The sequence below is a fragment of the Lissotriton vulgaris genome, chromosome 4_1 (assembly GCF_964263255.1).
Source record: "Lissotriton vulgaris chromosome 4_1, aLisVul1.2, whole genome shotgun sequence".
NCBI lineage: Eukaryota > Metazoa > Chordata > Amphibia > Caudata > Salamandridae > Lissotriton > Lissotriton vulgaris.
Genome location: NC_141691.1, coordinates 2028764705 through 2028790706, shown reverse-complemented (window position 1 = coordinate 2028790706; position 26002 = coordinate 2028764705). Strand labels below are relative to the sequence as shown.

General features: G+C 43.7%; 1 protein-coding gene across 1 annotated transcript in view; it reads right to left on the bottom strand.

The window, feature by feature from the left end:
• Nucleotides 1-23109: 23109 nt before the first annotated feature.
• LOC147724910 (ly6/PLAUR domain-containing protein 2-like) overlaps nt 23110-26002 on the bottom strand; it is a 97830-nt gene continuing 94937 nt past the window's right edge. The window contains exon 3 of the mRNA XM_086918129.1: nt 23110-23243. Within this exon, the coding sequence (XP_086774255.1) occupies nt 23110-23243 (134 nt within the window). The remainder of the gene's footprint in view (nt 23244-26002) is intronic.

Sequence of the window (26002 nt, the reverse complement as noted above, 5' to 3'; positions counted from 1 at the left end):
GACAAACAGGCATACAGTGTTTTCTCCTAACCCTCCTGCCACTTTCTAGTGTATGTCCCAAAATATTGATTGTCTTCGGCTACCCCTCTGTCCATGCTTAAACATGAAGGAACAATTAATTAGCATTTGCTTAAATTCTCTTAAATGTAATGAATGTAAGACTTCAAAGATGGGCAACGCGATTTACACATTTTAAGCATGTAGTCCCAAGTTACTAATCCAATGTACCGGGATCATGTTACTTTTGTGACACAAACCTGGCGCAACGAGTTATGCTGTGATTTATTCAACGCAAATGAATGAAATGAAAAGAGCTTTTGTAAAGCGCATGGCTACCAAAGGCCTCCCAGCGCTGCAAGACACCCCTAAACCAGAAATACTAGCATGATCAAGGAAACAGAAAAGTTTTAAGAAGTTTACGGAAGGGAAGATGGTTGGCCTCTAGACGGATAAAATCTGGTAGATGATTCCACCTTTGAGCAGAGATGACTGAAAAAACACGGCCCCCAGTCCGGGTTCGATTAAATCTTGGGACAATAGCAAGACGTTTCACCTCGGAGCGGCGGCATCTTCCAGGGACATATAGAGAGACAATGGATTGGTGAATCGGTGGCAGATTAGACCCTAGTGATTTGTGGACAATGCATAAAGCTTTGAACTGAACTCTTTTGTCCAGGGGCAGCCAATGCAATGCTCTAATGTGTGGCTTAGCGCATTCTCTATTGTGGGCATGCATCAGAAGTCGTGCCGCACAGTTTTGGACAGTTTGGAGTTTTTTTGTGGTAAGATATGGGGAGCCAAGGTACAGCACTGCGTGTCGTCAGCGTATGTGACAATCTTAACTTCAAACGGCTCAACGATCTCAGCCAAGGGACGCATGTAAACGCTGAGATCAAGCATAATGATCACAGTGGAGCCTCCGGAGTCTAGGATTTTTCTTGCCTCCTCGATGACTGCTAACAGGGTAGTTTCAGTACCCTGTTGGGGCCTAAAGCCCGTTTGAGATGAGTGAAGGCAATGATTTTTCTCTCGAAAATCCGAAAGCACAGAATTGACGTGCTTTTCTCAGATTTTGGCGATCCCGGGAAGAAGCGATATTGGACGATAGTTAGAAAATACTCTGAGAATTCGCCGCAGACAATATTTTGTTAGTGAAGCAATCGGATTGGGCGGATCAAATCTCGGCTCAGTAGGTCTTAACACCTTCTCTATATTTAATTTTCTCCTGAGTTGAGAACTCCTTTCCCCAGGCTCTTTCAAGGCGCTTGCAGAGCTGTTTCATCTCCCTGAGTTTTGGGGAGTACCAAGCTGCGCCATGATCCGATTTTCTGCTAAAAGACCACTTTTTAGGAATATGGTTATCGAGCGATGTCTCTAGCCATTGATTAATTTTAATGTTATCAGACTCAGGATCAATGCTGAGCACAGGCCTCACACTGTCAAGCCCATGCGTCAGTGGAAAGTTTGGCACAATTCCGGTTCCAAGTTTTTTTCTGTTCCCTTAACTGTCCACACTCCTGTGGGGACCAGGCGAAAAGGACCAAAAAGTGATCAGGCCAGTGTAAAGGAATAGGTTTATCCACTTTAAGATCATTAATATTAGAAAAAAGAGGGTCCAAAAGATGGCCCTATTGATGGATAGATCCAAGCAATTTTTGTTTCAGAGCTAATGCATCCAGTATATCGGTAAGCGCCTCCGCTTCCGGATCAAGTGCTGGATCAAAATGAATAATAATTGGAGGTAGAGCTAACCAATTTGGCTATGATGTCAGGAAGTTCCTTTTTTAAACTGATACAAGGGCCAGGGGGACGATAAATAAGCGTTCCCGAAAAGGAACATGTGGGGAGAAGCCAATCACAAAACAACGACTCTCACATTCAGGAATCAACTTGTTGGTGATTTGACAATGACGGCAGTCTATATATAAATGCTTTCTAACCCCCACCACGTTTTCTCACACGATCTTGCCTCTGGATAAAATAACCTGAGGAGAGCATAGAGACTACAGCGGAATCTGCGGAACTGGTAAGCCAGGTTTTCGTTAGGAACAATACATCAAATATGTGTTCTTCCAAAAGTAGCCTTAATTCAGTAGAATGATTAGGAAGGGAGCGACAATTTAGCATAGCCATTTTAAAAATCCTATTGCCCGAGGGAGCAGAAATAGCAGCAGACTGAGTAAAAGGTTGAAAGCTAAAGGGGTAGTGTAAACATTTGGGCAACCAGTGTCAGGTGCCATAGAATAGCAACAGGTCGCAGCAGCACTAATTCTGAGCTGAAGAAGCTGAGAATGTGAGTACATGCGCTGACCTGTGGCCGGGGAACCAGGGGTACTGGCCCCTGGGCTAGTTCGGGCGCGGACGGGCGCATCCGCCCCTTATGAGGAGTGGTGAACGCCGGTACCGCCGCAGGTGGAATGCAAACCGTGGTTGCTTTCCCTGAAAGGTCCCCCAGGAGCATTGAATGCAGCTCCTTGTCCCCGAGTACAAATTACAAGGCTAGTGCAAAGCGCCGAAAATAAAATGCAGCTAAGAGCGTTTAAAACAGTTGATTACACAGCCTAAGAGCGTTGTCATAAAAACAGGGAAGACAGTTATTCAGAGAGTCTGAGCAATTTAACAAACAAACAGAGAAAGACAAAAATGGCAGCCTCTGTCCCTAATCGAGCCGCTAATGCAGTATTAGGTAGGGTTTGCTTTGCATAGTTTCCCAAGTGATGTCATCAGGGGCGTAACACAGGCCGCCCCCTCCCCCCGCAGCTCCTGCGTTGCGGGGGAGGGGGCCGGCTCCAGGGGCCTCCTCAGCGTGGAGTCAGAAAGCACCAGACAATACACATCCGTGACGGGTATCTGGTAATTTGATAGGTAGGGGTCACGTAACTTACGATATGATACCTGGCACCCTCGCTCTAGACTTCATAAATGAAAGGGGGGTGGGGGCGTGCTCCAGGGGCCCCCTCAGTGGAGCCAGCATCACATCCGTGGCGGTCTGGGATAGGCAGTGAGGTGTCTTCGGGATCAGCCGGGAGCAACAGGCTTTACTTCGCGCAGCAGTGAATCACGCAGAGGGCTGTGTCTCGGAATTTGAAAGTCTCCACAACTGTCACATTGTTTACGCACACACATTGTACTTCTTCCTAGTAATGCGAAGTCTCTCTTTTTTTTTTTTTTGTCCTCATTTGCCACTATGATCTGTTTCGATGATGAAGTTCAGTGGTGTACGAGCGGGATACTGTCTCAGCCGATATCTTAGCTGGTAGGGTTCAAAATCGACTATCCAAACTGAACCCTCAGCTCCTCATTCTCGACCAACTCCATTACACCAGACAGAAACCAATCATTAAAAATAAGAGTGGAAGATTCCACAATAGTACCAGGCCCTGGGATGTATCCATGTGGCCTAATCATTGGACCCGAGGGAAAAAAAAAAAAACGGGAAATCAATGTGCCCAGTTTAGTAGATGCCAAAACGCTTTTTTCTTTGAGTTACTAGACCTACCCAGGTCTAATCTGGAAACAGATAGAGTCGAGGAATACCAGTCTTCTGTTGTAGGGGGCAAAGGGTCTTTCCATCTTCTGCATATCTCCCTCCTAGCAAGCAAGATAGAATAGAAAACTAGCTTCTTCTCTGAGCTTTGAAGATTTTCCATAATGCCAAAGATAATCAGTGGGAGATCGAGGACTGTGCTCGAGTTCAAAGATAGAGGCAAAGTTCTTTTTATGCCCTCCCAAAAAGTTGACAGAGCGGGACACTCAAAAAACATATGACAGTCCGAAGCAGCTACCTCACCACATTTAGGACATGCTACCTGGCTCCCCTGTGTAAATTTCGAAAGCCTTAATGGGGAGTCGTAGGCCCTATGAATAGTAAAGATGTGATTCCTACGGAGCCAAGATGGTTTCACTACGTCCCACAACATTCCACAAGATAGGCCCCAAAGGATTTGTAGATTCCGTCCCATTATAGTTGATGACCAAAGGTCCTCTGGTAGTGAGAAATCTCCGTCTCTTTCCTCCATAATCAAAATATACCAAATTGAAATTTCATTTTTAGCGGGAGGTTTGTCAACCAAGGATGCTATTAAATGACTGTGACCTCCTATAGGGAATTTATTTCCACGCGTTGTGAGGGACTTGTACGCTTGGGACCAGCTGTCTATTTCTAAGTATTTAAACCTAGCAAAATTTATACCAATGGAGTTTCTGAGATACTCCCACGGAAGTAGCTCTCCTTCTATAAACAAATCCCCCCAGACAGTCAATCCAGCTTCCTTAATTGGTGTCGATAGGCTATCTCTCAACCAGGTGGGGGTCTCTGGGAGATCCCACAGTGGAGTCCTACTATTGTAGTACCCTGCCTTAATAGATTTTGTTATCTGTGCCCATAGCTTGGCAAATCCTTGCAGAATCTTCAACTTAATTTTTTTAAAGAACTTAGGATCTCCAAATTTAAACAAAAACCCTGAATGACTAACCCCTTCACCTGTGAGAAGAGTGGAATACAAAGATTCGACCCCATATCCCGATGGATTTTTAAGAAGTATTCTGGCATCGGATAATTGAAACGCCATGCATACAGTTGAAAATCTGGGGCCGCGATTCCACCTTTTTCTCTACGCCTTCTAAGCTTTTTCCAGGAAATCCTTGAGAGTCGGTTACTCCAGATGAAGGAGTTAATATCTGATTGTAGTTTATTTATTAATACGGGATCAAAATATAATGGAATAGTGTTAAAAAGAAAAGAAACCTTAGGTAAGATAGACATTTTAATCAAATTAATCCTACCTAAAAATGATAAAGGAAGTTGTGCCCATGAAGTTAACAATTTACGACATTCTTTAGCGACAGCAACAAAGTTTATCTTAGCTATCTGGTTAATATCCTTGATGATGTTAATACCCAAGTATCTCAACTTATTCCCTGGGCGTATCGTGATATCTGCTGGAATCTGATCTTCGTTCCAAATCAACATCTCTGTTTTATTGGGATTAATCTGTTATCTCCAAACAACCGGTCCCGTATCCCTTCAAAGTCTAGGTCTTTTTTGCTTAGTTCTATGAAGCAGTATGGGTACGTGGATGTTTGGAGGGAAAGATCTGGGACTCAGCAAGGGGTCTCTTTTAGAAATTATAAAAATAATCATCAATCTCGGATTGATTTTGTATTGGTCAGCAAGAGTTTAGTGTCTGCTGTCAAAGATATACAATATTTACCTATACATCTATCCGATCATTCAGCCGTGGTATTGGATTTATCAATAACCCTTAATGCCTCACGTAAAAGATGGACATTTGATCGTTCCCTGCTCTCCCACCCTGATGACATCTTATTTTTTAAAACGGAGGTCCGGCATTTTCTTAATGAGAATGTTGGGTCAGTTGACATTGGTATCGTCTGGGACTCCCTAAAGGCGTTTTTACGAGGCCTCATCACCGCTAAGATGTCCTATAGAAGGAGGGAGTATAGGGAGGCTGTTGCATCGCTTGAAGCAAATATAGCCAATGCCCAATATGATATCGATATCAACGGGGCCTCCTCGGTAACCCTTTTATCAAAGTTACAAAGTAACCTTCTCTCCCTAAAAGGGCAATTATCCTCAATCTTGAACCAGCGTGTTCAAGAAAGATGGGATGCTAGTAAGATCACCCATTTTGAGTATGGTGAGGGTGCAGGGAAACTATTAGCCTGGAAATCGAAAACCGATCAAATTCGTAACAACATAGATCTGATCACGGTTAATAACATCTCAAAAACATCGGATACGGATATAAGACAGGCTTTTAGAGAATTCTTTCAGGAAATCTATTATGAGGATAAAATAACTGAACCTGGTCAAATTAGGAAATGGTTAAATCAAACAGCTTTGCCGACTTTATCGAGGGAACAGAGTGATCATATGGATAGCATAATCACAGAGGGAGAAGTTGTAAAGGCTATTCAATGTGCAAAGAAAGGGAAAGCTGCAGGACCGGATGGTCTACCATCAGAAATCTATAGAGCATTGGTGCAAGAACTAGCCCCCTTTTTGACAACTCTGTTTAACCAAATCCTACAAGACGGTATGTGTCCTCCATCATCTTGGGATAATGCCTCTATAACCTTAATACTAAAACCTGGGAATGCACCTTCCGCATGTGGGTCGTATAGACCCATATCAATTCTGAATGTGGATTATAAGATTTTTACCACAATACTTGCTAATAGATTGGCACTGGTGGCACCTGAAATCCTTCATTCAGATCAGAAAGGGTTTGTGAAGGGACGGCAATTATACGAACTAACATATGATTTAATAGGGGCTATAGATATGGCCTCTTTGGAGTCCCTCCCCTTATCGATCCTCACGCTTGACGCAACCAAGGCCTTCGACAGAGTAAACTGGGCTTACCTGTCGGAGGTCTTGGCGAAATTCAACGTGGGTGTAAAGATGCGGAAAGTAATTAGTCTACTATACCAGAATCCGAGTGCATGCATCTTGGTAAATGGTATACTATCTGAGCCTTTGAACATCTCAAGAGGTACTAGGCAGGGCTGCCCTCTCTCCCCACTCCTGTTCGACTTATACATTGAACCATTTGCACAGAGTCTAAGGGAGAGTTTTAACAACAGACCGTTCATGTATAAAGGGTGGGAGAGAAAGGTGGCCCTATACGCCGATGATATTCTAGTAATGCGAAGTCTCTGTTTTATCTGATATAATTGATTCCTGGCAACTCTTAAAAATTGTTTTCTCCATAAAGGCATGGTTTGTTTAACTTTCTCCTTTTTAATGCGTACTTATTTCATTTCCACAACAGAGAACTTATTGGAATGTTTGCTTTCAGTCAATGAATGAGCTAATTCGTTTTCCAGTTGTATGTTTTTAAGGCTGTCTTTTAACATGTCAGGTGTTCTGTCCCAGCAGATGCTAATTGTGGACATCCATTACACACAGATACTATTGCATGTATTTAGTACTTCAAAACTGTAAAAGCAATGCCAAACTCAATAGGTCTGTGCATGGTGTTATTTTATGTATATTTATATGAGGCAGGTTATCAACCATGAAGGTAACCAGGCGCCAGAGCAAGAGTCTAGGTCTGGGGTACTATTAGTTGCAGTGGCGGCTCCTCCATAGGGGCGTTTAGGCATCGCCCCACTGCTTTCTCGCAGTGCGAGAAGCAGAAACATAAAATGGTAAACAACCATTTTATATTTCTGCTTATCGCACTGGGAGAAAGCAGAAGTGACTGGTTGGGGGCGGTAGGGGTAGCGGTCCTGCTCGAGCTTACTCACTGTTGTGGGTCCTGACTGTTCGGTCGGCCCCTGGAGCTGACCAAACATTCAGTACCCACAACAGTGGGTATGCCACTCCCCCCCTGCCCTCAAGCACAACCTCTCACTCTCCCTTTTTCTCTATGTAGGAGAAAATGGCATGGCTGGCACGCTCTCCTCTGCACCTCACCAATCACAACGCAGCCATTGCAGCGTTGTGATTGGCTTAGGGGAGTAGAAGAAGGGAGGCTGCCTAAAAAGCAGGAGCAGCAGGAGGCCAGGAGCTGAGGCGGCTGCTCGGAATGATGGAACTGGAGCAAGGTATGTTTTTTTTATTTGTGGCCACTTAACCCAACCCCGTGAACTCACCCGCCCGTATTGCCGGCCGTAACTGCATTGGGGATCTCTGATGAGTAAACACACACGGGGATCTCTGATGTGAACACCAAGAACCGCGGAGCACGTGTCAACCCCTGTAGCGCGCACACACACAAGCTCAGACAAACACACTACACAGAGTGCATCAGAGCCACCAGACAGTCCAGAGTCCAGTGAAGGCAGAGGCCCAATGCACACGAAACTTAAGGAGCCCTGCAGAACACACCCTGGGGAGCCCAGAGGTATGTGCGCACCTACTCCAGAGGGGACACTTGGAGCCCACAAACGGTACAGAGGTCGAGGAACGGAGAGGGCCCATTGCACAGAGGGGAGCGCTGAAGCACAGTGTTCAGTAAATCGAGAGAAATATACACACACACAGAGGTCTAGAGAGACCCTCAGTTCACTCACAAGGGAGCGTTGATATACACAGAGGCGTGAGGAGCCCTGATCGGCGCGCACACACTGCACATGGGACAATTACTTTCAATGGTTTGAAGGAACAATAGAATGAGTTAAACTCCTTGTAATTTTATTAAAAATAAATGTGGCTGACTGTTCCAAGAATTGTGCAGTGTGACGATGGTGTAGTGGTCGCTATTTTTTTACAGTGCAAAAACACATGCATCGTCATCTTCTCTTAAACATCCGTTTAAGGGATAGAATTAATATGTGAACCTAAAATGAATAGAAATGCCTGCTGCATGGTAAACGATGCACCTTTACCACCATACTCTTCCAATTGCACTGCTCATAAACTCACCCATGATGAAATAGCAAATTTCAGAGGTTTTTACATTTTGCGTAGTAAATGCTTAATGTCTCGTTAATCGTTGTCTGTCGGGGACTAGGCAATGAAATGTTACAATATCTCTGAAAGTAGTTAATGAGTGGTCAGCTTAAATTTGCATACGATTCCGGAGGTGGGGGAGGGAAACTAGAATTTCTCACTGACTCAACAGCTGTCCGCAAGTCCTGACTTGTGATCTGTATATATTCCCGGGGAGGGAGTATATCACTTGCAGCTTCTGTATTTATTTGGAGTGAAGAGGAGAATGCCCCGGGGAGGATGAAGAAAGGTAGATGGGAGCTGAGATGGAGAAGAAAATGGTGGGATCCCTCACCATGTCTAAACCATTCGTTTTAGTGCATTTGAAAAGTGGTGTTAGTTGTGAGAGCAGATGGAAGACAACTGGGTAGCTGCCATTCTTTTGTCTAATCATATCTGTCTCTGACTACCATTTAAGAGACTCTGAGCAAACCCTAAAACTCTTCAAGAGGCACTGCCCTGTCCAATATTTGAGGCATTCTCCACAAACCTACCTTCCTCTCAGAAACACTGGTCTGCCTCATATAAGAGGGACACACACTGTGCAAACCCCATGAGATACTCGCAAGCAGTGAGGGTCTAACATTTGAGTACACTGCCATAACATACCACCGTCTCTCTGATGTACCATTTGTCATTTCTATTCTGGCTAGATGTCCTCTTCCATATAAGGTGAGTTCAGGGGGTGAGAATTGCAGTTACACCAGGCAAGTCACATGTGTTTAAATAATCTCTGTAGAACTTTATCTTGGCTAAAGAACTTTGCAGGTATGACACACTTCTTGCAAATTATCATCATTTACGAGGTGACACCAGGACAGTGGTGGTGTGGAGGCAGGACAGGAACAAGGCAACATGGTATTATAATTGCTCCATTTTGCCATTGGTCAAGAGAGTCACCAGCCGCCACTGCTTAGATGAACATCCAGGTGTTTAGCTTTTTGTGGAAGTCGAGGAGTGGAGTGGCAGTCCTGATATGTAGAGGGAGTTTGTTCTAGCTTTTAGCTGCGATGAAGGAGAAGGCATGACCACCTGTCTTGCTTCTGCCGGTGCAAGGGATTTGTGCACGAGTGTAGGTGTCTGGAGGGTTGGTAGACTTGTATTCGGTCTTTGAGGTAGAGTAGTCCTGCATTGTGGAGGGCTTTGTAGGCATAGATGAGAAGCTTGAATTTGCAGCGTTTCTGGATGAGAAACCAGTGCTGTTCCGTGACATAGGGTGTGATGTGTGCACTTCTAGGGATGTTAAGAATGAGTCTGGTGTACATTAGTTGAAGCTTAATGAAAATCTTTTCCCTATTGAAAATCCAAAATGATTGGTACTTTCCACTTATGTGGTATGGTTTAAGGTTATGGAGGGTGAACAGTGTCCAAGGGTAGAGGGAGATAGAGCAGTGCAGGGTCAGGTCTGAAGAACAGGGTTCAAGAGGAAGTAGTAGTCTAAGATCTGAGGGGTGCATGTCATGGGTTAAAATGGTGGAGGAAAATTGTAATGCTAAGAGAGCATAGGCAGCACAATACCAAGGGAATGTAGTTCAGCCCAAGGTACAACGCCAGGGGCGTAATACAAACCCCTGCAGCCCCCATGGTGCGTGGTGCGAGGGGGGAACCCCGAGCTGCAGGGGGATTCCTCAGCACAGTACTCAGGCCACAGAGCTCCAGATTAAATACAGAGCGGGCCCCTCTGTGTATTGCAGGGGGGCCCCCTCAACTTTCGTTACGCCACTGGATGTCATGTTTCACTATGCACTACTTTACCTTATTTTGTAACAAAGGGACATTCTATGAGTGGTACATGTGTGTTTTCAGGCAATTACCGAAGGGTTTTGATACAAATCCTTATATACAAACATTATTAGACAAGAATTTGCACATAAATCCTGCAGCTCCTTGTAGTAGCCGTACAGAGAGAAATGTTCTCATTTCTCACTAGTTTATCCTACTTTGCATGCATTGTACATCACACCTACAAAGCAGGATTAATGTTAAAAGATAGTTTTTGTACTGGTCCCCTTCCAGGACAAAAGCTATTCCTTACACAACGCAAACACCCCTTTTGAGAAATTGGGTTATTGGTTGGCTGGGTTGTGGGCCCTGATCAAGCAACAATCAAAATGCTTGTCAGGGTAAAGCACAGCGCAGTCAGGCTTCACTTAGAGGCAATGTGTAAAATATTTGTGCAACCCTTCAAATAATAAAACAGTGAAAACACCACACAAAAAGGACGCCAGACCAAGTTAGAAAATTAGAGTAAAATTGAATATATATATAGCAAATCAATCCAATCAATAGAACTGGAGTTATGATTTTTTTTTTAAATAAAGTGAAAAAGAGAGCCTGAACGCATAATGCTCCAACAATAGCTATCTGGACTTGTTGTGCCGGGTCAGAGTCACAAGTTCAGGCCAACTGTAATGGAGCACAGCTTGGATACAGTCTCAGTTTTGTTCCATGAGCTCCATTGCATTGCAGAGCGTCACAAGAAGCAAGGAGAGCATCATGAGGGATTATCAGGACGGCACGAAGAGCAGGCTGGGCATCACGGACGGGCGGGAAGGCCATAGCTTTTTGTTGGTATCCCCCTCTTGCAGTCTATGCTGCGGTGCAAGGAGATGGGCTGGCATAAGCCTTTGTTTATTTTCGTTGCAAACAGCATGGTCTTGGTGCGAACAGGCCCATTTACAGTTCCAAGGAGCCAAACCAAGGGTTCAGGAACTGAAGAGCACCATTTGGGGGTCAGGAACTTGGAGCTCCTGGGTAAATGAGCTGTTTGAAAAGTCTTATAGGTCCCTGAGGCTCAGAACGGGAGGAGAGTAGATCATCCCTTCGAGTTACTCTGGGGTCCTGGAGGTCAATATGAAGTTGCAGGTTTAGTCCTCCTTACCCAGGCAAAAGGGAAACAGGCAGCAGGTCAGCACAGCAGGGCAGCAGTTTCTTTAGAGCAGCAGCCCTTGTATCAGCATAACAGTCCTGCTTCCTGGCAAAGTATTTACAGGTCTAGACGTAAACTGAAGAGTTGGCATCTGAGGACCTAGTTTTATGCTCTGGTGCCCTGGCTCTAGAAGGTGGGAGGAGCTTCTAGACAGTGGCTTTGAACTGCTTGAAATGTACTGCCTCCCCTGCCTTAGCTGCAAGCTGACTAAAGTCACAACATCTGGTCGTTAAGCCGTTGGTGTGAAGGCAGAGCATAGAATATTCAGTTGTAAGTGGGGGTGGGCTCAGCTCCACTTCGCTATCCTGCCAACAGATGGCCCATCCAGGAAAACCTAATCCCTCTGTTGTGTGACTGTCTAGGAGAAATTCACAAAATCTGCCAGCTACACCCAGTCATGTGACCCATGACACACTACAGGCACAAAACGGCTAAGAGCAGGAAAATGCAAACTTTCTAAAGGGCAATTTTCAAAATTGTATTGAAACATATGACTTTACCATTACAAGAGTTTGTCATTACAATTTCATAGACACCAAACATGACATGGTCATCCGCTCCCAATTGGTAATTACACCTTATTAAAGCCCAATTACTCCTTAAATTGCTCAAGCTGCCCAAGGAGGAACTAGGATTACCTCTCCTAGATGTTCTCCTTAATTATAAAAACAACTCAGTTACAAGTTCTCTTGGTCATTACAGGAGCCTGATGAACATTGGTTGCTCATGTATAAGGCAATAGTTGGGAAGAGGATGTAGCCTTTTGGATAGAGCGGTCGACCTCGGACCTGGGGAACCGGGTTCGAGTCTTGGCAACGTCGCTCAACATCCTGTGATTCTGGGCAAATCACTTAATCTCCCTGCACTTAACAAAAAAAAAGAATGCAATTATCTGTAACAAAACTGGTGCTCATTTAAAGCGCTCTGATACCCGATGTCTCGGGTCTAGTTTGTGCTATATAAAACTCTAAACAAAAAAAATAGTGGGGAGGATCACCTGGGACTTACAATGGAAAACAGAAGCAGAGCGTCCACCAAATGCTTACTTGAGTACCCCGACAAAAATGTCCCTCTAAGCATGGGACGAGATAAATAGAGTGGCCACTAGGACTACCTCCCCATCACCTCATAAACTGATTCACTACATATCGGATTTCTCCCAGTCTCTCACCGGAGCCCATTTGACGTTTGGAAGGAAGGGTGTGTTCTCACAGTCTCAGACCTTTTCTCATAACTGGACTTTTACATTTCAAACACTGTCAGCAAAATTTTGTCTTACAGACTCTGAACATTTTCACTACACTCATTTGAAACAGTGGGCACTACACTCTGACGTTAGGCTCACAGTAATAGAGTCCTCACGCCTATCTCCTTTTTGTGCTCCCTCAGCCTCAATATGTTGCTCCCCCTACAAGCACAACATATTGCTTTTGGGAAAATATTTATGGGGAGAAATTAGAGTGGGATTATGGAGGAATCTAGGTAAGTGTTAGATCTGGGGGACTCTAGTTGGCAGAGGTAGGTACCAATGTTCAAATAGGGACCCTTGCTTCTAGTCAGGGTAAGGGGGATACACTCTTTAGATAATCCATGCTCACCCCCTTAGTAGCTTGGCACAAGCAGATAGGCTTATCAAAGGCAATGTGTTAAGTATTTGTACCAACACTCACAGTAACACAGTGAAACTACCACAAATGGACTCCACACCAGTTTAAAAAAATAAAGTATCTTTATCTAAACTACACAAGACCAAAACGACAAAAATCCAACATACACAGTGCAAGAATATGATTTTAAAAGAGTTCTATGATTTCCACAGTTGCGTCACATTTAGTCCAAAGTACCTGTAGATGCGACAAAAGTTCCAAATGGCAGCAGCAGAGACGAAAAACAAGCAATGCGTCACTCCCAAGATCCTGGGGAGGCGATGCGACAGCCCCGCTGGACGCAGTGGGCGTGTTGCAACGAATCCGGTATGTATAGGGAGGGATGCGATACCTTGTATGGATTCTGGTGTGCAGGTTTGGTAGGAACCTCTCCCACAGGAACGATGCGATGATCTTCGGGACGGTGACGATATCAGGTGCGGCGGCGATGCGCGGCGCATCGCCGATCTTCTCCTCTCGCAGCCCCTCGATGCCATGGCTCTCCGATGATGTTCGCAGTGACGTGATGCATTCCGCAAGCAAGCGGTGCAGCGATCTCACCCAGCAACGACAGGCTCTGGGAGAATACTCACGGCGACAGGAATCATCCCGCACCGAGGCAATGCGTTCCACAATCGAACAATGCGTTGGTTCTCGCAGCGGCAACAGGTGCTGTGACGATCTTGATCTTCACGGCAACAGGCGCTTCTTCGCACTCTCGATGATGAGCACCGCATGCGAGCGATGCGTGAAAATTGCAGATTGTCTTCTCTTATCCTTGTCCAGCTCCCCAAACAGCAGGCACACCTTCCAGAGGCTCCAAAATTGGATCCAGTACTCTAGGTAGGGCAGAACTCATACAGCAGAGTTCAGGGGGGAAGCTGGGGGTGAAGTCCTTTTGTTCCTGAGACTTCTTTACAGGAGGCCAGCTCTTATCAGGCCCTTGGAAATCTTTTGAAGCAAGGGGACAAAGCAACAGTAAAATCCTTCCCCTCTCCTTTGCAGCAAAGCAACTGCAGGTCAGCCCACAAACACACAGCAGGTCAGTCCTTCCTCTACAGTCGTCCAGCTTTCTCCTTGGCATTGGTTCCTTCTTGATTCCAGGATGATCTAATTTTCTGTAGTCTGGTTAGCCCTTTTTATACTAGTCTTTCCTTTGTTCTCTGGAGGCATAGAGGCCTTGGCTTAGTCAGAACCAGTTCTGGTCAATCCTGGAGCACTTTGTTTTCCTGACTTCTTCTTTCCTTTCATAGAGAGGGGCGGGTCATCTGCCACCCAGCAGGAGGTGGAGCCAGCATTGTTGAAGGCAGGCACAACCCTATTTAGGCCGAGGTGCTATCCCCTCCCACCACTCAAGATGCAGATGTAGCTATTCAGCCTAGGGCTGACTCATCCTGCCTCCTGGGGGCTCCCCAGCTCCTGTCACTCACAAATCAGACAGTCAGTTCACAAACAGGCCAAAGCACACAGAAAAGTCAGACAAGAGAACAGACACTTTCTAAAAGTGCTGTTCTCAAAAACAGGATTTAAAAAAACATCCTTCCTAAAAGATAGGTTATTAAATTATGAGTTCAGGGATACCAGACTTTAATTTTCTATCTTGCTCCTATGGGAAGATATGCAGGTAAACAGTATACACAGCATTCCCCATTATAGCCTATGGGCAAGATAGCCTTCTCAATAGTGAAAAACAAAAATGGCTGTAATTCACTACCAGAGCATGTTGCACACACTAGTACATGCTCTACCATTAATTTTCTATCTTGCTCCTATGGGAAGATATGCAGGTAAACAGTATACACAGCTTTCCCCATTATAGCCTATGGGCAAGATAGCCTTCTCAATAGTGAAAAACAAAAATGGCTGTAATTCACTACCAGAGCATGTTGCACACACTAGTACATGCTCTACCTTTATCATACACTGCACCCTGCCCAGGGGGGTACCTTGGGCCTTCCATAGGGGTGACCAATATGTATAGAAAGGGAAGGGTTAGGCCTGGCCGGTGTGGTCACCGGCCAGGTCAATATGGCAGTTAGCAACGGCCCACAGGCACTGCTGTGACAGGCCCAAGACACAATTTTAGGGCTACTCATGTGGGTAGCACAATCTGTGCTTCAGGCCTACTAGGAGCATTTGAATCACCAGCCCTGGCACACTCAGTGCATTTTACTAGGGACTTCCTGGTAACACAAATATGCCAATCATGGATAACCAATCACAATAACAATTTACCTTGGGAGCACTTGCACTTTGACACTGATCAGCAGGGGCAAAGTGCCCAAAGCATCTAAAGCAGCAAAAATGAAATCCAGTACAGCGACTAAAATACAGGAGGTAGAGGCAAAAAGTCAGGGTAAACCACGCCAAAGATACCAGGTCTAACAGTAAGGATAGAGCAATATGCAATCACTCATTAGGCATGTATGAGGCACATTAAAAACTCCTTTATGGCTGGTACCCTTGCTCCACTAAGCTGAAAAAGATTTTATATAAATATTCTTTTTCCACCGGTTTTTTAGGGGGTTTCTAGTTTCTTCCAATATGGAGAGGAGGTGGGTGGGAGGAGGTGGTAAAACTGATAAAGAAAGTAAACATATTTTTACAAATATCAATATATTGCAGAGAGGTGTTCAGAGGTCACGCCTCTTTTTACAACACTCTGCAACGCAGCTCCGTGGCGCTTACTGGAGGTACCTGGTGGGCTAGTTGGTCCCCAGGGAACCTCAGGATTGACAAGGAATTAATTCCCCAACTTAAACCACGCCACAGGGTGTGTTTGCACACATGTGAACTCAGACCCCGCCCCCTCCCTTCACCACTGTGCAAACACACCCCTTGGTGCGTTTTAAGTTGGGGGATTAACTCCCCTTGAATCCTGAGGGTGCCTGGGGCGCAACTAGCCCACCAGCTACCTCCAGTAAGCGCCTCAGAGCTGCGTTGCAGAGTGTTGTAAGAAGGGGCATGGCCTCAGAACACCACTCTGCAACACAGCCCCCTGGCGCATACTGGAGGTTCCTGGTGGGCTAGTTGGCCCCCAGGAACCCCAATAATTCAAAGGGAATTCATTCCCCCTCTGCAAACGTGCCAGGGGGCACGTTTGCAAAGGGCTGCATGAAGGGGGCGTGGGCTCCGGCGCGTTGCCGGTGTTTCTAATTTTTTAAGAAGGGGGCTGTGTAGCCCCCCTTCTTTTTCTACTTTTTTTTCCCTGGGGACCCCACCACCCAGGGCTTGTCCCCTAATTTTTAGTTTTATATAAAAAATGGGGAGCGGGGCTGCGTGGCCCCCTCCTGAGGCTTCTTTTAGCCCTGGGGACCCCATCCCCAGGGCTCCGCCTAATTTAAAAAAAAATACTTGTTGTGGAGGTTGGCCGCATGGCCCCCCTCCTGTGGCCACTTATGGCCCGGTGACCCCATCCCCCGGCCTTTGTTTTTTAAAATATTTTTTCAATTTGGGGAGGAGGCCCGCGTGGCCCCCCTCCCAGGCCAATTATGGCCTCGGGGACCCCATCCCCCGGGGTCTGGCCTCTCATTAAGGACCGTGGGGGGGTCCCCAATCACCCCACAGTCCCTGCTGGTGTAGTGTACTTCCTATATTCCCAATAGGCTCTGCGCATTGGAATAATATATTCAGCAGGGTAGACGTAGGACTGAGGTCAACTAGGTCTCTACTGACTATATTAGACTTAAGGTTTGCCAGCTAGCACAGAGGTCACTAGAAACTTTCTCGAATAAACGAGGAGGAGTTTAACCTCCCTGGATAGACAAGAAGGGATTAGCTTCCGACAACCATATAACATGACAAATTTGCTCCCTCAGAATAAGAGTATATCTCTAGAGTCGTGTGAAAACAATAGACAGCTTTTTCACTCAGTCAGATGGGCGTACTTAGTTTCACCAGAGTGCAGAGAAAAGAGAGACGGCGTTTTCAATAAAAGGTGTAATTTATTGAGCAGTCTTCTTTCTCATGCAAGAGAAATGAATTGCCATAATTGCAATACTTAATGTAAAGTAAAGTGCGTACAGTAAAAAGAGTATTATGAAATAATACTGTAAAAGCATTGATATGATTTCTTAGCCATAAGATACTTTAAAATGGATAAAATATGTACATACATATATACATTTACTAATCGTACTCAACTGGTGCTTCTAAATATGCCTACCCCGGTGTACCTGAGCTAACATGCTGCTCCCCATGTAGAAAAGCAATAGTCTTTGGTTTTTGAAAGAGAGAGCAGGTTTCCTGCTCTCTCTTCCAAAAACTAAAGCAGTTTTCTACATTATACCCCCTCAAAATATACAACCCACTTCTAAAATGTAATTAAAAAAGTAATTGTGCAATTCACATAATATGATATAACTTTAATATTTATTATCAATATATATTCTAACCAAATTAAAATTGAATTTACTTCCTACCATATACCCCAACTAAACCCAAACGCACACTTAAAACTTGAGTTAAAAAAACATTAATTACAAAATAATAAAATGCATTCAAAATTAAATAGTCATTATTAAATAAAATGATAAATAATTATTGCTTAGAAGTAATTTACTTCCCGCCCTGTACCTTCATAAACCCCACAGACCATGCCTAAAAAAAAAAAAAATCCAAAATGAACATAATTAATCATTCATTAAATATGTATTTCAAATAATTAATAATTAATTAAAAAGTAAATTACTTCCCACCCTGTACCCCTATAAACCTCACAACCTGCACATAAAAAGTATATTAAAAAATATATTTACACTATTAACATAATTAATAAAATATTAATAATAAAAAATGTATCATGTATTTATTATAATGACATTACTTCCCTCTAAGTGCCACTAAACACATACAAACGGCTACGGTACTAAAAATAACTAAATTTACTTACATTACATTTAACAAATTCTACTAAGTTTACAAATATATAAAAAATGTAAACAATAATTATAGAAATAATTACATCATATACATTTAACATATATACAAAATACATAACAACAATTGAAAACTGATATTATAAACAATTATGGGCCTCATTAAGATGTCAGTTGCCTCCGACTGACATTGCCATGGTCACCGCAATTAGAATGCAACCGCACATTGTGCGGTCGCAAACTTCCATTTTACCGCCAGTAGCAGAAGCTGCCATTGTACAATGTGAGTTTTTTGCACATCCCTGCACTGTGTGGCAGGTACCTCACAGTGCCTGCCACGAGGTGCAGGGAAGTGAAGCTAACCACCATAGGTGCGCCCCAGAGCCACAACCGGAGGGCCACGGGAGAAAGGGGCCCTGCTAGGTGCCCCCAAAGTCTCTTTCTGTTTCAGAAAGGCAGACATGGAAAGGCTGTTGAAACCAACATCATAATCCCGTACGAGGGAAACACCATTCTTAAGGGATTATGAGTTGTTTCCCCAGCCGATTTACACTCCGATCAGCGGTCAGAGATTTTCCGGCCGACATCCAAATAAGATCATTTATTTTTTTATCAATATTAATGACTTTGATAATTTAGTAATCAATATTACTTACCGATATTCTTGCTGATGATATTTGCTCGTCACAATATTTCTGACTCAATATTTTTGTAATTTGATATTTCCAACTTTATATTTTGTCTCAACACGGTTTCAGCTGGATGATTAATACTAAGCCTATGGCTATGCTGAAGTCACCCTTAACAGTAGCATGTTGTCTAGTGCCATATATATATTGCATTTGGATGTATGTCACAATATCAAGATAAGGATACATACTAACTCCGTTTCTATATACCCTAACTATATACCCTGTATCATCAAGGTACACAGATGTGGAGTCAAGACTCTAAAGTCTAATTCCAGGAAAGACACCATATCCTTTCACGCTCTTGCTTTGTGGTAATAGCAGCTATAATTGGGGCTCAGTGCACCTCTCAGGCTCCGGTGTCCCAGTTTCACTGCACCTCCTGCACTAATTATATATATACCTTTCACTTTATTCTAAGCTTGAGCATCATAACTCACAATTGACAGTATATACTGATTTCTTAGAAATGCAAGCAAAGAGGTCAACATGTTTTGAAATCTAAGCCGCAGCTTGCATGAGGAACACCACTGTCCAGGTGCAAAATAATGCCTGCTTAACATTGTGCTCTCATCTTCTCCTTACCTCTTTCAGCTTTTTTCACCCACTGGCCATCCCTCAGCAGCTAGGAGCTCCAGAACCTGCGTAACTTTTTTATGCAGCCATCCTGCCCCATTGTTCCCAATTCGCAGGAAACTCGAATATATGATACCTCTGTAGAAGTAGCTCAACGCTTTTTGTTTGTTCTCTCTTAATCCTGCTAAATAAAATACATCCAAGATTTGCCCCCAACCATATTCAAGGAGGAAATGGAAGACTGACTAAGACTATGAAATACATATGTATCACAAATACATGAATTACTCAGTAGGGCAGATTTTCTGACGCTGATTTTGAACTTTTGCAACCGCTATGCTTGACATCCTTCATGAAATCTTCCAAGGGAAGAGCTAAGGAAAACTTTAAGTCATCAGTTAGTATGTATGATCTGAGCTTGACTTGGTGTATATAAGTACAAGAGGAAACCACCTTTTGCTGACTACTCTTCTCCCCTCTCTTTGTCGTGTTTTACTTGTTTGCCTTTATGCTCTAAAACAGAAGAAAATGGGCCCAATTCAGAAAAGTAAACATAGACTTAAGTCTAAGGGCCTGATCATGAGTGGAGCCAGGTCAACACCCAAGGACCACCGACCAAATTACGAGTTGAAAATGCGCAACTCGTAATCACAACTCATAATCCTGTTGGCAGTGCTATGGCCTTTCCCATGACGATACATTGAAAACAGGCACAGCAATGGGAATGGCCCTAAAGTTCAGGATCCACATGGATGGTGATGGCCATGCCATGCTGGGAATTGTGAGGTACACACTGGGGGGCAAACTTTAATGTGCTGAGCGAGACTGCACCATTCCCAGCTAAGCAAATTGTATTGTGGTGCAGCAGCACCACCGCCAGGGAACCGTTGTTCCCTGGCGCAGTCTGGGGTCCACCGTCAGCACGACTTTGTTAGTCTTGATACGGCAGACCACCAATGATGCGTCATCGCAAATCTGGCAATCTTGTGACTGCCAGGCTTATAATCGGGCCCTACATTTTCTACTTTTTAGCATTCACAAAGTTGTTATTACTAGTAACATTACTACTAGTAAAGAAGTAAAGTTGTTACTAATAAGTCTAGTAGTAGTAATGTTACTAGAAGGCTTTTACCTTTGAGAATACCAAAAGTAATAAACTTAAACTTAAGTTTATATTTACTACTTAAGTCTGATTTTACTATTTTTTAGGATGGTGGCGGGCGGACTTTGAAAGTGGTGAAGCATGAATCCTATCCCTACTTTTCAATGGTGCTACAAGTAAACTCTATTGCTTTTTTAGCCCAGGTGTGTGGGGGCAGGTGCGGGGAAATTCAGGAAAAACAAGGAAACGAGGCCACATAGTGCATCTCACAACACAAGGGCTCTATTTCTCATGACAATCTACAAAAGGGGAAGACATTTTCAGTTTAGGTGTAAAAGGGGAGACACTAGGTTGTCTAGGGATTCTGTCTCACGCTCACAAGGATGACATGAGAGCACAGAGGTAAGAGGACTGATCACTTGTCTCACCCGCTAATTTGAAGTCACAGTCACTTTTATTAGCCACTACTACCTGCACTCAATGCAATTGCACACAACCCCTGTACGGACTTCTTGGAATCTCTATATCCTACTTACAATGCAGAAGTATTTATTTACTGATTTACACTATTACTCACAAATAATAGAGAAGTTATATATTGTGGTCTCAATATTACAAGACTTGCAGTGTTGAATTTGCACTCACTATTATTTCCAAGCCAAAGACAGCTTCATATACACCATAACTCACTGTTCGCTTTCGGTGTTGCCTACAATCCAGAGACTGTGCTGGCTCAATGTCGGCTCCGCTGCGCCAAACCTGCTCATGGACCGTTGGCGGTCCTTTGGCCTTTCCCATGGCAGTGCCTTCGAACATGGCAACACAATGGGAATGGCCAAACGGTTCCATCACAGCATTGAAGCTGATGTCCATGCCATGCTGGAACTGGGGGGAATATGTGGTGTGGCCCCCCTGCTCCGGCGCCACCGCCAGGGAATAATCAAGCTCAGTATGTCTGCAGTGCCAGGTTTGTCAGTCCATGTTTGTCACTTTTGAAACTCTTGCATTCAAGAGTCATCTTTTCAGGAATATTACTTTTGGGTAAAAAATGTACAATCTTCACATTGAAATGCTCATACACAAATGAAACTATGTGTGCATCTATATAGGAAAATCATACTTAAGGAAGCAATAGACCCAATACCCTGATGAAACTGCTGGACCTGAAAGTGGATAAGTGGCACATAACTACAGGAATGTTACCCATATAAAAAAGAGCGTATCTAATATTTATTGTCATTAAAATCATTATTCAAGAACAGATTAAAGGCGCGAACATATAGAAAAACATACTCAGCACAGATATTTTCAGTCATTAAATTCCTATTGGAGAACATAAAAACTACACTATAAAGTGGTCAGACACACACCCTGAAAGGTAAACGGATTCCGAGATTAAAACTCTTTGAAAGGGCACATCTCACACAAGTCCACGTAACAAACGAACTCCTGTTGCTGAATGCCACTTAGGCAGTTAGGCTTTTTGCAGACTGCACTCCCAAGAGTACTTTGCACATAATCCTACCTAAACACTTTAATTAGCCCATAAATCACTTTTGTAATTTCGATGGAGACAACTAATTTTCTCATTGCTTATTGAGGTTAGGTAAAATACACGTTTTTATGAAAAATAATAAAGTTTTATTTTACATGCATACCATTAGGATTTCAGCTATCAACGGTAATCTTCAGCATAGGGTAAGGCTACAGACAGTGCATACACACAGGCTCTCTCTTTGACACATACCTTAGAGAATTGTTTGGTTGTGTCAAGCAGTACAACATCCAAGCTTTTGTAAACAGCAGAGCAAGAGGAAGATAATGAGGCCTGAAAACCTTAGCCCAATCACATCCGTGGACACTGTTTTACCCTGATGCAGCGAAGGCTGCACGGAGAGCAATAACAGAAAGTCGATGCCGGGGCCAGACGGGTACAGAGGTAGAGAATCTGATGAAGGGGTGAAATCCCTGGGACAAGTCAAGAAGTGATGCCAGGTGACCAGTTTGGCGTTTCGAGTCAATGACCTCTGACACAACTTCAATATGCAATCTAGATGCTGCTCTTATGCAATTAACTAGTATGAGAGCAGCACCAGGATTGGTTGGAGCAAGCTGGGTCAGCACTCCTCCAGGAGTGAGTGTGACGCTCCTGTGCCCTAGGTGAAAATTGCAAAAAACACAGTGCCACACTGTGCCCTAGTGCATGCACCGCTGCTGTTATTCGGTTTTAAAAAAGATAAGTTACTACTAGCACCTTTACTAGGCGTAAACTTAATAGTGGTAAAGTTACTAGCAGCAAAGGTACTACTAGTAAATACCTTTGTGCATACCAAAAAGTAGTAAACTCGTCTAAGTTTACCATTGTGAATCAGGCCTATTATCTTTCCTAGGTGGGAAGGAAAATGGAACCTCCCCAAAACTGGTTGGGGAAGGAGGATCCCGGTGGACGACAAACATTAAAAAATGAAAGCATGTGCCATTGGACCAAGGCAATCATCATGTCTAACTGTTTCCTTGGTATTGCCAAAAAAATATTTCAAAAGATGTTTGGAAGTATTTTTAAGATCCTGTGACTATTGCAGACTTGAGGGCATACTTCTGGTAAGCTTTGTGAATTATAACTAGACATAAATATGTACCCATGCAGTTCCTAAAAGTGTATTTGCCACTTTCACCGTGAATAGACACCTGTGTGTCCAGAAGAGATTTACACATTATTTACCTATGTAAAAAAGCCCCTAAAAATACAGAGGGGAGTAGAGGCTGCAGGACCTTCCTTACCGCTAATGCTCAGTTTCGAGAGGGTGCATAGCGACAAGTCCTCTTTGGTTAGTTCATCGTCTTCTTGCGCCCGGTTGGGGGCACATTGTTACAAAGGTTTTTCTGGCAACACATAGTCACAACACCAGGGATAGCGGATGGCGCACACGTAGACGTGCACACTTTGCTGACATCCAAAAATCCTGTAAAATAAAAAAAAATTAAAAAGTTATTTACGAAGATAACGATCATTTTTCTGTCTCCTTTATATATCCTGAGTTAGCTCTCTGTTGTTAAATGTACCTTCCCACCAGATTAATTAAACTTTTTATTCATCGCTGTCACTTTTACTATTACTTTTCATGCAATGCTGAGCAACGCACAGCAGCAACTATAGTTCTGTTAGTAGAAAAGAGCAGCACCGAGCATGTCTGACTAAATATGGCCTCCTGCTGCTCTCTCCCATGTGCAAAGGTGTGTGCATGGAATCTAGCATAGGTTTAGTACAGGAAGTATACCATTCCAGAACAGAATCTTATGAAAAGACAAACTTGAATACATTTCACTCAGTATGGGTGGACTATTAGGAAAACTATATATTTCCCCTACTCACTCACAATCTTTGTAGATCTGGCTTTGCATCAACATCCATGGGGGGCAGCATTGGAATGACAAAGTGACACTCAAAGAATGCTGCCCGTAATGCAAAGTACAGAAAAGCAACACAAAGCATCGACTGTGCTACTTTAAGGGCGACAATCCAGTGGGCATTTTGTCTGGAAAGTAAACAGTTTATCAAGTCTTTGTGCCACTTTGCTTCACTTTGTGTGACTTTGCAGCAATACAAAGTCTTGAAAATTCTGCTCATAGGCTCTTATCAATGTCAATAATTTAAATTATACGTACCTACTTCGTCCTCTTTATTTCTTACCTCGTTCAATTTCATACCTGATTATAGTGCAATATCCTCACTTTCTCTCTTAGAAATTATTTGCCTTTTGACCTGTGTCTACATGTGTATATGTTTTAGAGACTACTATGGCCCAGATGTTCTGTTATTCAACATCGGTGCACATGCAACAATTTTCGATTCAAAGCATCACAAACTGCAGTGATGATCAGTTTTCTGCCTCAAAATATTCTTTGTACGGAAACATTGATGTCGGTGCAAAACAAAATGGCTTTGCATCAAAAGATGTGAACAACCCTTATTATGACTGCAAAGCAGGCAGAACAGGGCAGCAGCAATGCAAACACGGATATGTTTTCATCCAGAGCCAGATCTTCTAAAATAGCATAATCTGGCTTTACTTGCAACCATCACATCAAATAAACTGAGAGCATACAAAACCCTAGCTGAATAAAGTATAAGATTGCTAAGAGGGAAATGCGTAAATACTTAACAGCACTGCTTTCTGAAAAATGTTTTTTAACTCCATGGAATCCAAAAAGTTTACTTTTACCTTAGGTAATGTACCTTGTTCTTTCATGTGAACGTTCTGCCCCACCTGGATATCGATATCCTTGGTGTTATTCCCTGAATCTCGTTGCAATTGGTGCTTATCATGAGATTCCTTTAATGTTGGTGCATATGGTTGCCACAGGCCAGTGTTTAACACTTGCCTTGAAGAACTCAGCTAAACCCAAGATTCCCCAGACTTCCTCCTGGCATGTTGGTGTGGGGACACCCTGGTTTTATTCTTTCTATAACAATCATAGCTATACTACTATTATAAAGAGAGAACTTGCACCTTTTGGCCAGGTAAACTCGGGAACCACAGCGCCAATCTACACACCCGATACATCTATGAAAATGTCAGGGTGTGTAGATGGACATAGCCTATATAAATTTAAAAAAAAAAAAAATTAAAACATTTTTGTTTCAAAACAAATAGTCCCCTGAAAGTAGCGCCGGCTGGGACCTAGAGCTGGCCGCGACGCGACGTGCGTGATGACCGCGACGCGACGTGCGTGATGACGGCGAAGGAGGAGCGCGGGGGAAGTGACGACCGGCTGTGCAGTGAGGAGCGGCGGCACAGGTAAGGAAAGGGAAAGTTCAGTGCGAGACTGTGTGATGCAGGGGGAGGCAAGAAGGACCTTCGCAGTGCTATTAGCTGGAAGAGGCAGCAGTAAAGGAAAATGTCGGAGCGCTAGTGAGTCGGGGCGGGAGGGGGTGGGAGGGAGTCGGGGCGGGAGGGGGGCCTGGTTCGTGTCCGTGCATGGGCATGCACGGACAATGTCGGGGCGGGCGGGGGCCTGGGCGGGCGTTTGGCCCTGAAGCCTCATTGCCCCCAGGCAACGCTGGGGCGGGTTGCTAGTAGGTTATATATCTGAAGCTATTTTATGCAAATTTGCATTCGGAGGACTCACCTTTTTAAACATTTTGGCTCCAGGATGTTTAACACGTTTTTGAAGTCTCACATCATTGTTATGTTTTTTTTGCAAAATACCAATATATTGTCCTGAAAGAACATGATGCCTCTTTCCTTCATAAACTACCTGAACACCAACAGCTAAAACAATGCAACAGTCGATGCCAGAACATCCATTAAAAATTAAATCTGGAATTAAGCAAAGGATAAATCTATCACAGAAAACCACTTGCCATCTCAAACTCAGGTCATCATTTCATTAATTCTAGACAGGGAAACCTGTCACTAACAATATTATTGTTAAGATGGTTGGTGCTGTGCCATTTAAAAGTGGAAAATCTTTCAAATGCTACAATAGACTCAATTACATCCAAGAAAACTGACTTTTCCAGTTCATTTTACACTTTATTCCTTAGCAATATTGGCATATTCCTGACTTTGTGATCTTTCAGACACACATCTTCCTTTAAAAGAATTCTGTGTTCAAACCCCAAAAAGTTCCCTATCATCACCAAATCCACTGCACTGCATTCTTGCGTCATTGCTGGACATGTTTAGCTATAGGCCAAATATTTCTATTACAAAGGTAA